This window comes from Coregonus clupeaformis, chromosome 33 (genome assembly GCF_020615455.1).
Source record: "Coregonus clupeaformis isolate EN_2021a chromosome 33, ASM2061545v1, whole genome shotgun sequence".
NCBI classification, from domain to species: Eukaryota; Metazoa; Chordata; class Actinopteri; order Salmoniformes; family Salmonidae; genus Coregonus; species Coregonus clupeaformis.
The window spans coordinates 15,523,080-15,541,308 of record NC_059224.1 but is presented as its reverse complement, the minus strand read 5'-3'; the positions used below and the strand labels follow the sequence as shown (position 1 = coordinate 15,541,308).

At 46.6% G+C, this 18,229-nt stretch overlaps 1 protein-coding gene across 13 annotated transcripts in view; it reads left to right on the top strand.

Annotated features, from left to right (window-relative positions):
- Nucleotides 1-18,229, top strand: part of LOC121548866 (protein enabled homolog) — a 140,632-nt gene that overhangs the window by 89,382 nt on the left and 33,021 nt on the right. For 11 of the 13 annotated variants that reach the window (XM_045210151.1, XM_045210148.1, XM_045210150.1 and 8 more), the window contains exon 4: nt 11,982-12,054. In XM_045210151.1, coding sequence (XP_045066086.1) covers nt 11,982-12,054 — 73 coding nt within the window. Of the gene's footprint in view, nt 1-276; nt 732-6,600; nt 6,856-11,981; nt 12,055-18,229 lie in introns of those variants that run through there. The other 2 variants (XM_045210155.1, XM_045210154.1) reach the window with 2 other exon arrangements.

Genomic DNA, 18,229 nt, shown 5'->3' with positions numbered 1-18,229 from the left:
GAAACAAGCTGCATTCCTGAGCCAAAAGGAGTTTGTTGTTGCAGCTCCAAGGACTGGCTTTGAGGGTTACAGACAGAAAGAGGGGGGGTGCGGACACCGACACCATCCACCGTGTCTCAGGATGTCTGGTATGTGTTTTGTTTCTTAACTCATGCCACCATGTGATCCCCATTGCATCATTCGGCCAGTAGAGATGGAGGTTGGTGTGACGTGAGGCCCGACTGCCTGCCCCACTTTTTATTGATGAGTTTATGCTCTTTGGCACCAGACTGCCATAGCCCACGCTGCTGAGAGGTCCTCCGCTAGCAGCCAGCCAGCTACTACTACTACTACTACTACTAACAAAACTGACATAACAGCTGCCCAGCACAGCCCAGAGAGAGAAACCCCAGCACTGTGCCTACCAGAGACTACAACACTGTACTTATCAGAGAAAGAGACCAGAGGGGGAGAGACAAGACATCAGGAGCAGTGAGATCGAGAGAGCGAGAGGGGGGGACCAGGGCCCTTGGTGTGACCCAGCCCAGGGTTGGTGCTGTGCTGTTTGGTGCTCTACTCCCTAAGGCTGCTGCCTCAGCTCTTCTGTTAGCGGGAGACACTGCTGCTGTTTGGTGTAGGGCTGTAGAGAGAGGAGGAGAAGGCCTCCCAGGCTTCCACAGACATGCCTGCTCCCAGAGTGAGCCGCTTCCAGCCGCAGCGGAAGATCAGTCGCACTCAGATCATCCTCAGCAGTGAGTAGAGCTGCACTGGTAGGGTGGTGGGTGAAGGGGCTGCAGATTTGGTTGGGTATTGGGGACGTGAGGTGAGGTAGGGGGTTGTTGTGTAGTGGGACAGTTGATGGGTGTAATGGGTAGGGAAGTGATGGAGGGGGCAGGCTACTACATCACTGATTGCATGCTATGGATCATTGCAGTAGTTGAAGAGTGCCTCTCTTATCAAGTAGTGCTAACACAAGTCTTTATGTAACTTGTATAACATTAATTTCTTATGCTCTATCCGAGGTGTCAGTGAAAACGAGGTGTTAGTTGCCTGTAGTGTAATCTACTCTATATGCACTGTCCCCATGGGTGATGATGGACACAGTTCAGCTGGAAGGAACATGATGAGTCTGATTGGCTAAGCTGTGTTCCATACTTTGGTGCTCTGTAGCAGCAGTAAGCCTCTGGCAGAAGGAGAAAGGGCAAGGAGGGAGAGGGCAGCCTTGACCTCTGCTTCTGTGCTTTAGCTGATCTTTGAAAGAGAAAGAATCACATTACATTTGCCACTGAATGTCAGAAACGCATAGGCTCTGTTGAGTCCACACAACTAATACAACCCTCCAGTACTATCAGAACAGATACAGATGGGCATAGTTCTGAATGCTAGAGGGAAATTCCCGCATCGTTTCAAAGAGACTGACTCAACAGACCGACAGACACGGCGCCTGGCTGCTCCATCTCATTCTCATGTCCTCAGCACCGGTGTTCAGTTGGTGTTCAGTTAGCTCCGTCCAGCTAGCTCGGCGTGTTCAGTGCAAGCTGAGTGTTTTCGGCGTGCCCTGTGGAAAGCATAGTCTCTAAATGCATGGCTACTAATCAAATTGGGACACATGTCCTAACAATGCAAAATAGTTGCATTTGGGTCTAGCCCATGGGTGCTGTATCTTTGGGGCTGGGGTCTAGTGCTCCGTAGGGGCTGTTAGTTCTGAGGCTGGGGTCTAGTGCTCCGTAGGGGCTGTTAGTTCTGAGGATGGGGTCTACTGCTCCGTAGGGGCTATTAGATCTGAGGCTGGGGTCTAGTGCTCCGTAGGGGTTGTTAGATCTGAGGCTGGGGTCTAGTGCTCCGTAGGGGCTATTAGATCTGAGGCTGGGGTCTAGTGCTCCGTAGGGGTTGTTAGATCTGAGGCTGGGGTCTAGTGCTCCGTAGGGGCTATTAGATCTGAGGCTGGGGTCTAGTCCTCCATAGGGGCTGTTAGTTCTGAGGCTGGGGTCTAGTCCTCCGTAGGGGCTGTTAGTTCTGAGGCTGGGGTCTAGTGCTCCGTAGGGGCTGTTAGTTCTGAGGCTGGGATCTAGTGCTCCGTAGGGGCTGTTAGTTCCGAGGCTGGGGTCTAGTGCTCCATAGGGGCTGTTAGTTCTGAGGCTGGGGTCTAGTGCTCCGTAGGGGCTGTTAGTTCCGAGGCGTTGGCAGAGCTCCATGATGAACTCATCCACAGGTGCCGGCTGGCCTGGTCTGGGGCTCTATAGCCCTGGTCGCCTCCCCTAACACTGTGGCTGAGCCAGAAATAAAATGTTTACCTTCGCCTATGGAGGGAGGGAACCTGCGCTGCGTCCGCTTATGGCCGTAGTGTTTCCAAGCAGAGCAGCTTTTATTAGGTGATGTTACATCAGACCTGAGCTGAGGCATCCGGCCTGGTGTCAGGTGCTGCGTCTCAGTGTCAGTGGCCCTCCCTGGGGTAATGGAGATGGCAAGCTCTGCTGCTGACAGCCCTGCTAAGGACAAGGGGAGGGGGGGTAGAGAGGTCACTGTCCTACTGACACCTAGACCCCCTGTCTTCCCCTCTGCCCCAGAATAATACCCCACCTTGGAAAAGAGGTTGAAGGTGCAAGGGTTTGTGGGTAGTGTATATGGCCTGTCCTGTCATTACATTTGTCTACATGTCTGTACTGTATGTCTGTCTTCCTATGGGAGACGGGAATGGTTGCACTGCAGTCATTAACCGTCCGTATCACAACCAGCCGTGATCGGGAGTCCCATAGGGCGGCGCACAATTGGCCCAGCGTCATCCGGGTTAGGGGAGGGTTTGGCCGGGGTAGTCCGTCATTGTAAATAAGAATTTGTTCTTAACTGACTTGCCTAGTTAAATATAGGTTGAATAAAAATAAATAAATATTATATCACAGGCCGCCTGCCATCGCAAACAGCTAGACTCCTATAAAACTGTTTTTTGAACCGTAAAGCAAGATGTTCTGACATGCAGCACCTAGCATCATCCATCACCACACCTGTCACAACCGCTTAACCTGATTGGCACCCCAAACTGCAGTGAAACTCTTATAGCCAATCACATCCAGGCATAGAGAGCCTGGGGAGTCAGAAGGACCAATAATCTGTACCCTGATGACTCTTCGTCCACTTACTTGGCAGTTTTTCTCCCAGCACCCACACACCATAAATCTGTCAGCCTGTTAACAGTAGCAGCACTCCATTTCACAAATGGGGAAGCCATTATTTAGACGCAGCGTATTTGAGTGTTAAGCTGCGAGACTCTCCTAACTCCTCTGCGTTGGAGGGGGGATTCATTTGCGGGTTGCACGCAGTGTTACAGCAGCAGTGTTGGAGTAATGAGACAGGGAGCCAGAAGGTGTTAATGTCATTGGGAAAGTGATGGAACACTTGGGGATGTATTATGTCTCTGTTGTTGCCACATATAATTGGCTTACATCTGTATGGTGAGACGAAGAGAATCCGCTGATGTTTTGGTGGAGATTAAGACTTGTTTTGGTCCTCTTGTGGTTGCTTTGATTATTGATTGGTGGAATTAGATGACCCTGAGATTTGATTAATTGGAAATGAGCAGAAGCTTCTCAATATATTATACTGTAATTACTTACTACTGGTCACTAGAGAAAATGATGAATGCTTCACCATGTATTTGCCACTCTGAAACCAAAGCACACTGAACAGTAAACAATATTAACAGCCCACAGTTCTAGCAGTATATTTGACCAGAAAATGCATGTGGAGTGGATTGATAATTGTTTGTTTTGCCAAGTCATGTGGAATTTCACTCTGAGTGCCTCCTGCCTTGGGCCTGTCAGCAGAATATAGAGGACTGTGGGTAATTAGACTGGGCCTGTGTTCTCTCAGGTCAGTAGGGAGCCGGCCTCCTGGCCCTCCAACCTCTCAACATGATTGATCAATAATCATTAACCGAGATGGCCTCACAAAAAGTCATTTTGGCTCACCTTAAGTACATCAGTCATAATTTCCTCTCCAACTTTCTCCCTCTCTTTCGGTGAACCAAAAGACATTACCACATTACCTACAGGAAATCTTTGAATATTGAGTTTGACATTTATTACTGTTACTGTGAAGATTTCAAAGCTGAATCTGTCAGTTAAAATAATTTAAGGATGTAAACACTGTAGTTCCATAAGTTCCTCCCAAGACCTCTTCCTCTTCTTGACCCAGCCCAAGTGAATGGATGACCTGGCTAATGGTTGAGAAAGATCTCGCTCTCTCTCTCTGTATGGTGCCCAAACTCAATAAGTGCATCGATGACGTCGTCCCCACAGTGACCGTACGTACCCCAACCAGAAGCAATGGACTACAGGCAACATCCTCACTGAGCTAAAGGGTAGAGCTGCCGCTTTCAAGGAGCGGGACTCTAACCCAGACGCTTATAAGAAATCCCGCTATGCCCTCAGACGAACCATCAAACAGGTAAAGAGTCAATACAGGACTAAGACTGAATCGTACTACACCAGCTCTGACGCTCGTCGGATGTGGCAAGGCTTGAAAACTATTACAGACTACAAAGGGAAGCACAGCCGCGAGCTGCCCAGTGACACAAGCCTACCAGACGAGCTAAATCACTTCTATGCTCGCTTCGAGACAAGCAACACTGAAGCATACATGCGAGCATCAGCTGTTCCGGATGTCTATGTGATAACACTCTCCATAGCCGATGTGTGTAAGACTTTTAAGCAGGTCAACATTCACAAGGCCGCAGGGCCAGAATGATTACCAAGACGTGTACTCTAAGCATGCGCTGACCAACTGGCAAGTGTCTTCACTGACATTTTCAACATGTCCCTGACTGAGTCTGTAATACCAACATGTTTCAAGCAGACCACCAAAGTCTCTGTGCCCAAGAACACAAAGATAACCTGCCTAAATTACTACCGACCCGTAGCACTCACGTCTGTAGCCATGAAGTGCTTTGAAAGGCTTGTTCACATCAACACCATTATCCCAGAAACCCTAGACCCACTCCAATTTGCATACCACCCCAACAGATCCACAGATGATGCAATCTCTATTGCACACCACACTGCCCTTTCCCACCTGGACAAGAGGAACACCTACGTGAGAATGCTATTCATTGACTACAGCTTCACCATCGAGAGCATCCTGACTGGTTGCATCACCGCCTGGTATGGCTACTGCTCGGCCTCCGACCGCAAGGCACTACAGAGGGTAGTGCGTACGGCCCAGTACATCACTGAGGCAAAGCTGCCAGCCATCCAAGACCTCTATACCAGGCGGTGTCAGAGGAAGACTCCAGCCACCCTAGTCATAGACTGTTCTCTCTGCTACTGCACGGCAAGCGGTACCGGAGCGCCAAGTCTAGGTCCAAAAGGCTTCTTAACAGCTTCTACCCCCAAGCCATAAGACTCCTGAACAGATAATCATGGCTACCCAGACTATTTGCACTGCCACCCCACCCAACCCCATCCCCCTCTTTTACGCTGCTGCTACTGAGTTTATTATTTATGAATAGTCACTTTAACTCTACCCACATGTACATATGACCTCAATTACCTCGACTAACCGGTGCCCCCGCACATTGACTCTGTACCAGTACCCCCTGTATATAGCCTCCCTACTGTTATATTATATTACTGCTGCTTTTTAATTATTTGCTATTTTTTATTTATCTATTTTTTACTAAACACTGCATTGTTGGTTAAGGGCTTGTAAGTAAGCATTTCACTGTAATGTCTACACCTGTTGTATTCGGCACATGTGGAAAATAAAATTTGATTTGAGATGAAGGGTCAAAACTTTATAATAAACCCTCTTGAGAGCATGATGACACATCCCCAAAGAGCCCCTTCACACAGGTCCCAGGTCAGACCCCAGGTCAGCAGGCCAGGTAACAGACCGAGGGAGTGATTTATGTCTTCCTGACCCAGGAACAGTGAAGTAGGACAAGACAGGCTGGACCTGAAGAATAGTGAGACACTACAGGGGCTGGAACACAACATGACTGTTTCACAGAAAGAGGAAAACCCTCATCTCTTCCTCTCCTCCTTTCATCTCCTCTGTAGATCTGTGTGATGTAACAGGGAGGAAACAAGCACATGTCGTTAATTAGAAAAGAACACATTAGAAGAGAGCCCATCATGCTGTGTTTGTACAATACCTTTATGGTCCGGTGGGGAAACGCACCAATGCAGTGTGATCAGAGGAATGCTCTGATTTCTTGTTTGTAGCTCTTTCTCTAGTATTCATCACTCTACATCACTCTTCTTACTTTGTGTGCCTCTTTCTGTCTCGCTCTGTTTAGATTTCTTTCCTCGTTTTCTGGGTTTTTGACTTGGTTTGTCTCTAGAATTGATACACACACACACACACGGTGTGATGATGTGAAGGGCGACGGGGGGGGGGGGGGCATTGCTCTGCCCTTCACCCATGAATAATTTATCAAGACCAGGAAGTGTGCTGCGCGGACAAACCGGAGCGTGGGACCACATCCTGTAAATGCCTCCCTCTCTCTGTCTACTCCCTCCCTCCTCTCCTCCCTCCCTCCCTCCCTGTCTGCTGCGTGTGTCTTATTGACCTGAGCACCAGCGTAGCCCTGGCTCCAGGCGTGGCGTACTGTTAGTAGCAGCTCGGGACGCTGTGTGTGTTAGAGAAACATGGTGCTCTATCGGAGTTCCCAGGACTCTGCAGATGGGGTGGCCGCCAGCGGAGCCATGATGCCTGGGACTGAGTTTGGGACTGGAGCTGGGGTTTTAGTTGGTACTGGGTCTATGGCTATGGTTAGGACTAGGTCCAGGGCTGTGGTCGGAGCACCTAAAGACTGCCCGGACGATGGACTGTGGCAGTATATCTGCTGTCAGAAGAGGCCTGCAGTCTCCCTGCCATCATGTAGGTGTGATGATGCTCTCTCTCTGCTCCCTGGCTCAATGGGGCTTCTCATACTGTTAGACAGGATGTGTGTGTGTGTGTGTGCAAGTTTATTTTGTGAGGTATACCTCAGTTTTCGCGTTCCTAGGCCATTTGAAAAAGCTATCTTACCATCTGTAGGTTTCTAAGTCCAGTGACATATTCTCTGGCATTAATCGGAGTTTCATATATGGTCTGTATTTCAGTAATGGGGAAGTCTTGATTGAACATTGTCGCAGTGTTTATTTAACTGTGGATGCACTGTTGTTGGTCTTTAGCCATAGAAAATACTGTTAGAATGGATTGTATATCCATGCAGCAGAAGTATTTCAGTCCCAGTATGGGATCTAATGATGTGAGAGGAATTAATAGAGAGGATGGAAACCTCAGTGTCTATCCTTACAGAGACAAAGTGCTGTTGGGTGCCGGCCAACCGCGGAGTGCTTTTGTCTTACCTTACTCTGAATACGGCTACAGAAGCACTGAGTTTTAGGCACAAATCCATCCATGTCTTGGGGGGGTTACATAGAGGGGTAGAGAGACGGTGAAGCCTGTTGGTTCCATTTTGGAGTGAGTTATTGACTGTAGTGTGTACACACACAGAGCCACACACACACACACACCGTGGCTGTGTTGATGTAGGGTGCGGCCATGTTAACACATAAGAGAAGCAGCGCTGATGGTAATACAGTAATGCTGTGGACAGAGGATGGAGCAGCAAACCTCACCCTGCCTGATGTTATCTGCTCCAGATGGCTAGCTACTAATCTAATACTGCTTGATTTAGTGGTTGGAAAAGGAAACTGCTTTATTATTAGGTTTGGGTGATTCGTTACAGAACATAAATCTAGATATTATAGATGAGAGCTAGAGTTTCTTTACTGTTCAGTGCTGGTGTACAGGAAGAAAACAGATTTTCCCATGTAGCTACTTATTGTTTCTCATTACATAACGTGATTATCTGAATGCATTGCTCCTAGTCCCATGTCGCAAAATTAATTTAGCTCAATTTCTAACTCTCTGTAAGGGGAGTGGCCCTTTCACAACACTGTTGTTGTCCAGACAGACACCCCATCTCAGGCCTGCTACGAGTCATGCTCTGGGTGACTGGTCTTGTTTACACTCATCTATGAGATGCTACTTTTATCATCGGCCACGGAGACAGTTTCTGCTGTGTTTACAACTCCGCTGTTTGGTGAGAGTGACCACAGCGCTGAGACTGTCTGTCACACATTTCATTTCCCTGCTCTTTATAACAGGCCTGGGATCAGTTTCAGACTATTTTTCTGCTCGCACAAAGCACCACTGGGAGTCATTGTGCTGCAGCCATCATTACCCAGCCAACAGTCCTACCTGGAAAGGATTGTTATGGATTGAGTGGTATCTCTCTATCGCTCTATCTCTCTACACCATTGCCACTGTGTACTGCTGTTTCGGTTGTGTAGGTGAAGAAACCAGACAGGAAATGTCAGTTGGCATGGCTCCATCACATAATAGAATATATGAGGTCTATACCCTGTACCTCCAAACTAGGAGTGGGCGATATACCGGTTTGATAGTAAAAACCGGTATTGTGCCGCGCCATGATATGGATTTAGCAATATCATGGATACCGCGATTTATTCAGAATTCATAAATTCGAATTTTGCATCAATATTTTTTTGTTCCAAATTTCAACTGAGTGATAGTACTAAGTAGCTACATCTTTTTTTTATTTTTTTTATCCAACCTTTCTTGGTTCTTACGAATAAAAGAATGTATGTTAATATGTTGACCTATTTTTATGAGCGCACGTCGCATGCACTTGTTGCACGCATGTAGTGCTAGCAACAAAGAAGTGTGCAGGCAGCTGCAGTTAGGAGGCAGGTTAACTATTGGGGGAAAACTTTACAATCCAGGATGAGCGAAAACACAGAAATTGATGTTGCTCAAGAGCAGGAGGATAAATTGGTTAAGAAGAAAGGGGGCACCTCTGTTGTTTGGAACTGGTTTGGCTTTAAAATCTCCGACCCCGACCAAAACACTACCCTATGCAAGTTGTGTCGTCGTGTTGTCTTAGCAAAAGGTGGAAACACGACCAACCTGTTCAATCACTTAAAAAACATACATGTCCGTGAGTATGAACAATGCACCAGAATGCGTGAGACAGTAAGCCCAGGAGCTCGCCCGGAGCTCGCCCGAAGACAAGCCAGACTCGCACTCAACAATCAATTATATCATCATTTGCTGCCGGTACTTGCTATGAGAAGACGAGCAAAAAATGGATAGACATCACAGCTGCGATTACAAATCACATAGCGAAGGACATGGTACCGATTCAAACTGTGGAGAAAGAGGGGTTCAGAAAGTTGATTCAAACTCTGGACCCAAGATATGAGATCCCGAGCCGCAAATATTTTAGCCAAAAATGCCTGCCACAGCTTTACACAGAATGCTGGGACAGAGTTTACAGTGAGATAAATAACATTCCATTCTTCTCCACTACTGCCGATCTATGGTCAAGTCGTACCACAGAACCTTATATAAGCCTCACAATCCATTACATAGACGGTGACTGGAAACTGAAAAGTAAGTGCCTACAGACGTCTTATTTCCCAGACGACCACACCGGGGAAATAATTGCAGGTGGGCTGAGGGACAAAATCGTCTCTTGCAGAGGATCACACTGACAGGGAGAAAGAAGCTTCCACTGCTCATCAATCAGGCAAGAAGCCCAAGAAGAGCCTTGGGAGCTTCTTTAAGCAGACCAGCAGTGCACCTGCCTCATGTTCAGAGAGGCAGATCATTGAGCAAGAGCTGAATAGCTACATTCTGGCAACGGCAGCAGACAGCGAGTCTGATCCTTTGGAGTGGTGGCGATTTCACGGATCTAATTTTCCACGTGTGAGTTGTCTGGCAAAGAAATACTTATGCATCCCTGCCACAAGTGCCCCCCTCTGAGAGGGCATTCAGCACTGGGGGCAATGTGGTGACATGTCACAGGGCAGCACTAAAGCCAGAAACAGTCAACATGCTGGTATTCCTGGCACGGAACTTGTGAAGAAAGTTCTAGTGAAGATTTGTTGATATTGTTGATAATTGATGGTTGAGGCTTGAAAGGTTTAGTTTCAAACGGTTAGTTTTTTACATATCTACGGACCGTAGCCAAAACAAACACACGTATTTGAATTTGTAATTACCTTATTTTCTTTATCGCCTGTTATTTTTTATTTAATTTTACTTAATATCTAATTTATATATATATATATATATATATAGGCCTACCTACCTCATGTTTACGGAATGCATGTTTGCACAATACAAATAAAAACTTTTCAGGTCCATACGGTCCAATGCCTCACTCTTTCTGGTTATATAAGGTTCAAATACATATTTTCCCTTAACTAATATAATTTAACCAAGAAGGGATATTAAAATGTGATTCATATTTTTTTACGTCATATATCGTGATATCATATCGATATCGTCTGGACAGTGGAAAATATCGTGATATGAATTTTAGCTCATATCGCCCACCCCTACTCCAAACATGGTAAACTGGGCCCCAAGGGGCCCCCCCCCATCACCTGTTGAATGCTGCATTGATCCAGAGGCCTGTGCCAGAGAGGCCAGGCTGGGTCTATATGAGCCGGCAGGTAGCTTAGTGGTTAAGAGCGTTGTGCCAGTAACCGAAAGGTCGCTGGTTCTAATCCCCGAGCCGACTAGGTGAAAATCTGTCGATGTGCCCTTGAGCAAGGCACTTAACCCTAATTGCTCCTGTAAGTCGCTCTGGATAAGAGCGTCTGCTAATTGACTAAAAATGTAAAAAAAAAAATGTAATACGTTTTATTTTCTTACAACCAAATCTCTATTTTTGATGTAAATGGCATGTTACCCAAATACGTCCTTTTAGACACGGCAAAGCTCTCAGTATAGTGATGCAGGTCTTTAGATGTTGTACACATGAAATTGTCATTCCGAACTTTATCCACAACATTATATTCCATTTTGTGCGACTTGAGCCGTTTCCCCTACGCAGCTGTGCAGGCCGGCTGTGTCTGTATATAGTATACTTTTCTAATAAGCGTTCATTTGAATATAGCAGTTCATAGGTGGTATATGCTTGTTCAGCAGATCGGCTTGTTGCTGAGGAGTGTAGAGGGCTGTAGCGTGTGTGTGTGTGTGTGTGTGTGTGTGTGTGTGTGTGTGTGTGTGTGTGTGTGTGTGTGGTGTGGACTGTCACTAGCAGGTCTCTGGTGTAGGGACAGAAGGTTATATATGAGTCACTGCTGCCAAACCTTTATAGATAAAAGCCTTATTCTTCCCTCAGATCTGCAGCTCTCTTTCTGCCCCTCGCTGTCTGTCTTGAATAGCAGATCAATGTATCACTGCTCTACACAGACACTAGCCAGCCTGAATACTGGCAGCCTCTGAAGATTCTTCTCTTTTGGCCAGATCCAAGCCCTCCACCTTCCGTCTACACTGCGCTGGCCATCACCGTAGAGGCTTTTCACCTATCGAACGTAGGCTTCAGTGAATCACTTAAAACCACTTTAGCATGTGTACATTTTATCAACAACAATATATATTTGGTCCCTGACATGTGGAGCTCTCTCACTGATTGATTGTGTGTTTGTGTTTTCTTTCAATGGCCTTGTCTCTACAACCCCCAGATAATCAATGGGGTTTTTTCACTCCATGACTGTTTGGCAGCGGTCCAGTGCCGTCAGTAGATATGACTGCTGATTGGTTGGAGTACCTATGAGAGCAGGCTGATGGACAGCTCTAGGAGTGGATCAGACATTAGGTCACAACCCAGCCGGCCGACAGGGAATTATGCTTAAAAGGATCGGTCTGGCCTGAGAAGGAAAGAGAGTTTAGGAGGAGGTAGTTGAAGTGCGATTTGGGTGTGATGTGATCCTGATTTTGAAAGAAATGCAAGTCTGAAACTTTGAAAGAAATGCTGAGAAACAAGAAGAATGTGGGAGGTGTTGCTTTCCTTCAATAAATGAGACTACATTTACGTCAATGTTTAGGAGTTGAGATTTGAGTCAAAAGTGATGAGTCCTGAGGCCATTTTCTCAGAGCAGATGTGTGACCATCTCTGTGTTGGTGTTCTCTCTCTACAGGCCCCACGTTGCCAAGACAGAGCCCCCAGGTTCAGAATGGACCTTCGCCAGAGGACCTGGAGATGCAGAGAAGGTAAGATCAAGGCCTACAACAGCACTAAACACAACACAACAACACTAAAACAACACTATTCCGGTGGAGAGTTTGGCTGCCTGCAGGTGGTGTTCTCTAACATCCTTGCACCGGGAGAGGCTGATGGTTGCCAGTTTGTGTTCAGGCACAGCGGCAGACACCCCTGGAGTAGAGTATAGCAGGGCTGGGTGGGAGGAGGGGGGGGGCTGTGACTAGCAGGCTATAGCATACAGGCACCACATCAGCGTATCCGGTGGAATCACAGAACGCTTCTCCCCTGCTGAGTACAATGGTACACTTACGGCACGAGGTTAGGAGCTGGCTTAACTATTTCACACACCCACACAGACTCTGTGGGAAGTGTGTGTGTGTATGAGAAAGAGGATCTGAAATGTTTTGTGTGTGTTTGAAGGCTTCAAAATAAGAAATGGACTGATACTCAGAGGCCTTCTTAATGAAAAGCTATTCTACAGCGAGCCCCTATCACTCAGGAGACCTCGGCTTTCTCTCCACTTCTAAAAACATACTGCTCTAAATCCTCTCAGAGCCTCCCTCCTGCTACACGCATGCACACTCAATAAAGCTTGGCATGAGGTCCTTCCGTATTCATATTCAACTGTTACATAAGATTAAGCGTGTGTGTTTTCTCGTGGTTAATGCAATCACTTCTGCTTTGCAGGTCTGACTCAAGCGAGGTCTTAGAGGGGGTACTGTACCTGTAATTGTTTTTCCTTCTCCTTAAATGGCCAGACTCCTGTTCCCCAGTAGGTAATAATAATGAGTGTATGCTGCTAACTCTGAATTTCTCTGTGTGGAGAAGAGGCCCCCTATTCTTCAGTGGGGCACCACAGGGCAGTGCAACGTAGCATTGTAACAGCAGTATTAATCTGAGCCAGCTGCTCTCTGTTGACCATTTTATCACCTGCTCACAGAAACCTGTAAAATTGTATTTAATTAGATGTAGCCTTGTTTCACATGCCCACACAGGGACTGCCTCCTGTCCTGTCCTGTTCCCCTGTACAAAGACGTGGCATCATGACAATATGACCCTCCAACCACCTTGATTGAAGGTGACTGAAGTCAACTCCCTTTCCTCTCATTACCATATCCTGCATCACAGCAGCAGAGAACATTGGTAGTTCAGTAGTGAGTGTTTGGATTGGCCCTGGCCCTCTCTCCTTGTCCTCCAGCCGGTTACAGAGTAATGTGCTTCGGATTTAGATATCCTGGCTGACTGACAGGTAGTATAGGGGGTGTGTGTGATGGTTGTAGAGTAGACGGCTGGCGGTGGTCAAGGTACTGTACTGTGTTATGAATGATGAACAGAGCTCTGACTCCTGGTATGGCAGCAGGCAGCAGTATATATTGTATGCATCTCAGACCATAAAGGCGCCGCAATGATTTGAAGTTGAGATGGAGAGACAAGGTTCTCCGTTTAGCTTCATTATGGTAACTGGTTCTGTGTAAGTCAGGGACCTTTCAATCCCAGACACCCTGCCCATGGGGTTTTTAATTGAACAGCTTTACAGTCTGAAGATAAATCATTCATGACATTTTTTGTTAATCTGCCTAGATTTGGTTGCTTTAGTACCCACTGGTCGTTACGGACAATTAACTGTGAAGATTGTTCAGTGAGTAAGAAAGAATCTGAAGATTCTGTGTGTGTGTGTTTGCGTTTGTTTTGTTTGCGTGCGTGTGTGTGTCCGTCCATTCGGTGTGTAACTGGCCTTTTTGTCTCTTTGTGGTCCCTTCCTGTCCCCTAATGAAACCTGCCACCATCGTCCCATGATTTATGACTCAGCCAACACATACTCTTTTAATGAAATGAATCATCTTGTTTCAGCAGGCTCACTGAGACACCAAGGCCTGCTGTAAGGCCACTTGGAAATGTAGTTGGCAACAGTTTATTGCCAGCGACTGCCTTGGGAATATGTCATTGTGGTATATTGAATGTTTGAAAAACCTCTCATCATTCATACCCGTCCATGTTAAACTCAGATTAGGTGTTCCATAGGGTATATCGCATCTCTGGTTCATATCCTGTAGTAGAGCAGTTTAATGGGCGTGTTCTTGGTGTTGATTTACACAGGCGCGCATGGTTGTGTGTGTGAGTTTGTACTGGAGAGCAAATTCATGACGTGACTTGTTTATATTGGAGCCTCGTAAAGTCGACCCGGCCCGCTCTCTCCCATCTGAAAGTCATGAACTTGTTTCCTGACATGGATTTGATATTAACCCTGTCATTAACAAACTGGATTATTGCTCCATGCTAACATGGGGCACACACACAGGGAGGGGGGTTTGAGAGGTTATTGCTCCATGCTAACATGGGGCACACACACAGGGAGGGGGGTTTGAGAGGTTATTGCTCCATGCTAACATGGGGCACACACACAGGGAGGGGGGTTTGAGAGGTTATTGCTCCATGCTAACATGGGGCACACACACAGGGAGCGGGGTTTGAGAGGTTATTGCTCCATGCTAACATGGGGCACACACACAGGGAGGGGGGTTTGAGAGGTTATTGCTCCATGCTAACATGGGGCACACACACAGGGAGGGGGGTTTGAGAGGTGGGTGGCCTGGTGCTAATAGGCTTGTTGAGTGATTGCCTTGTCTAAAAAACTTACAGTACAGTGAGGGGAAAAAGTATTTGATCCCCTGCTGATTTTGTACGTTTGCCCACTGACAATGAAATGATCAGTCTATAATTTTAATGGTAGATTTATTTGAACAGTGAGAGACAGAATAACAACAAAAAAATCCAGAATATCACATGTCAAAAATGTTATAAATTGATTTGTATTTTAATGAGGGAAATAAGTATTTGACCCCCTCTCAATCAGAAAGATTTCTGGCTTCCAGGTGTTTTTTATACAGGTAACGAGCTGAGATTAGGAGCAAAAGTGTGCTCCTAATCTCAGCTCGTTACCTGTATAAAAGACACCTGTCCTCAGAAGCAATCAATCAGATTCCAAACTCTCCACCATGGCCAAGACCAAAGAGCTCTACAAGGATGTCAGGGACAAGATTGTAGACCTACACAAGGCTGGAATAGGCTACAAGACCATCGCCAAGCAGCTTGGTGAGAAGGTGACAACAGTTCGTGCGATTATTCGCAAATGGAAGAAACACAAAAGAACTGTCAATCTCCCTCGGCCTGGGGCTCCATACAAGATCTCACCTCGTGGAGTTGCAATGATCATGAGAACGGTGAGGAATCAGCCCAGAACTACACGGGAGGATCTTGTCAATGATCTCAAGGCAGCTGGGACCATAGTCACCAAGAACACAATTGGTAACACACTACGCCGTGAAGGACTGAAATCATGCAGCGCCCACAAGGTCCCCCTGCTCAAGAAAGCACATATACAGGGCCGTCTGAAGTTTGCCAATGAACATCTGAATGATTCAGAGGAGAACTGGGTGAAAGTGTTGTGGTCAGATGAGACCAAAATGGAGCTCTTTGGCATCAACTCAACTCGCCGTGTTTGGAGGAGGAGGAATGCTGCCAATGACCCCAAGAACACCATCCCCACCGTCAAACATGGAGGTGGAAACATTATGCTTTGGGGGTGTTTTTCTGCTAAGGGGACAGGACAACTTCACCGCATCAAAGGGACGATGGACGGGGCCATGTACCGTCAAATCTTGGGTGAGAACAACCTCTCAGCCAGGGCATTGAAAATGGGTGGTGGGTGGGTATTCCAGCATGACAATGACCCAAAACACACGGTCAAGGCAACAAAGGAGTGGCTCAAGAAGAAGCACATTAAGGTCCTGGAGTGGCCTAGCCAGTCTCCAGACCTTAATCCCATAGAAAATCTGTGGAGGGAGCTGAACGTTCGAGTTGCCAAACGTCAGCCTCGAAACCTTAATGACTTGGAGAAGATCTGCAAAGAGGAGTGGAACAAAATCCCTCCTGAGATGTCTGCAAACCTGGTGGCCAACTACAAGAAACGTCTGACCTCTGATTGCCAACAAGGGTTTTGCCACCAAGTACTAAGTCATGTTTTGCAGAGGGGTCAAATACTTATTTCCCTCATTAAAATGCAAATCATTTATAACATTTTTGACATGCGTTTTTCTGGATTTTTTTGTTGTTATTCTGTCTCTCACTGTTCAAATAAACCTACCATTAAAATTATAGACTGATCATGTCTTTGTCAGTGGGCAAACGTACAAAATCAGCAGGGGATCAAATACTTTTTTCCCTCACTGTATACATTCAGACATATGCCTCAGGGGGAAAACATTTCCACCTTTTTCTCCCTGTAAAGAATGTCCCTGGACCGTTCCAAATGTTCTGAATGTTCCAAATGTTCCCTGGCTGGTGCATCACCTCATACAAAGACATACCTGACATAGCAATGTGTCTGTCTGTGCCATAGCTCTCTACTCTAGTGGTAGAGTAAGCATTCCTTTACTGTGAGTAGTAGGAGGGCTCCTTGTAAGGATATCTGACCCAATCTTTGTTGATCTTCCAGAAACACGAAAGGCCTGGATGTGTTCAAAGGAGTTATTTTGGTGTGTGTAATGGATCTGGCCCTGAGCCTCCCCTTCACTCAAGCTCTTCTGTTCTGTTCCGGCCCTCATCCATATTTAGCTGTTGCAGTCAATGGAACTGGCTGGGTGCTTAATGTCTGATGTCATCCCTGTGATGCAAACTCAATACAATCCTGCCTGAACAACCCTGGAGAGATGGAGTGGAGAGGGATGGAGGGGGTTGATTATAGGCTACACACTCGCAGGCTCACACACTCATCCGTACTCTCTCAAAAACACACACGGGGCAGAAACAACTCCACACATGGATGCAAGCACACACTTACATTTCCATTGAGAGGTCTGTTTACTATCAGGGGACAGCCTAGTACTTCCAGCCCGACCCTGACAGTGTTTTATTTTTACTAACAATTTTGTTGGAGGTCTATAATTCCAGCAATAAATTTAGCCTGAAGGTCAGGCATGCTTAACCGTGCGCTCACACTCTAATCTTTAGCGTCAGAATGGTGATAGGTGTGAAATTACTGAGTCCGTTCATAGTAACTTTCCAATACACCCATCCATCATCGAGCCACCAGTCTATTTTCACACACCGGGTTAAGAACTGTCCTGTGGTCAGTGCTGGTGACCCTCAGTAATGCAGAGGTCCAGTTTGTCCGTGTTCCAGAGCTGATCTCTGCTCTCTGTTCAGCCCCATGCTGTGTTGTTGGAGGTGAGAGAACTGACTGTGTGATGGATGTGGAGTCACTCAGTCTACAGTTAAAACTAGCACTGTCTGCAACACTACACCTGGCTGCTTCCTCTCTGCTTGGAATATCTGAATAAAATACTGAGGGTCAAGGGAACAGATTGTCAAATTAAAAGGCAGAAAGGGGTGAGAGAGGGATAGCGAGTGAAAGGCCCAGCTGTTGACTCCTAGCTCCAGCTGGACAGACTAGTGGCGCGGCCCCAGCCAAACGGCTCTCTCACTACTCAGCTATGGCCTCAGGGCAGCACAAGGTATCCCAGGGATCAGTGTGTGTGACTGTGTGTCACAACTCACATATACATTGAGTGTACAACACATTAGGAACACCTTCCTAATACTTTTGCCATCTTAACAGCCTCAATTTGTCAGGGCATGGACTCTACAAGGTGTCGAAAGCGTTCCACAGGGATGCTGGCCCATGTTGACTCCAATTCTTCCCACAGTTGTCAAGTTGGCTGGGTGTCCTTTGGGTTGGTGCAACATTCTTGGGAAAACTGTTGAGCGTGAAAAACCCAGCAGCGTTGCAGTCCTTGACACACTCAAACCGGTGCGCCTGGCACCTACTACCATACCCCATTCAAAGGCACGTAAATATTTTGTCTTGCCCATTCACCCTCTGAATGGCAAACATACACAATCCATGTCTAAATTGTCTAGAGGCTTAAAATGTATTCTTTAACCTGTCTCCTCCCCTTCATCTACACTGATGGAAGTGGATTTAACAAGTGACATCAATAAGGGATCATAGCTTTCACCTGGATCCACCTGGTCAGTCTGTGTCATGGAAAGAGCAGGTGTTCTTAATGTTTTGTACACAGTGTATGTGTGTTTGAGGGAAAGAGCAAGCCATTGAACATAATGTGGATACCCCATTTACAGTAAGTCCAACAATGACACACCAAATTCTTGAATGACCACATG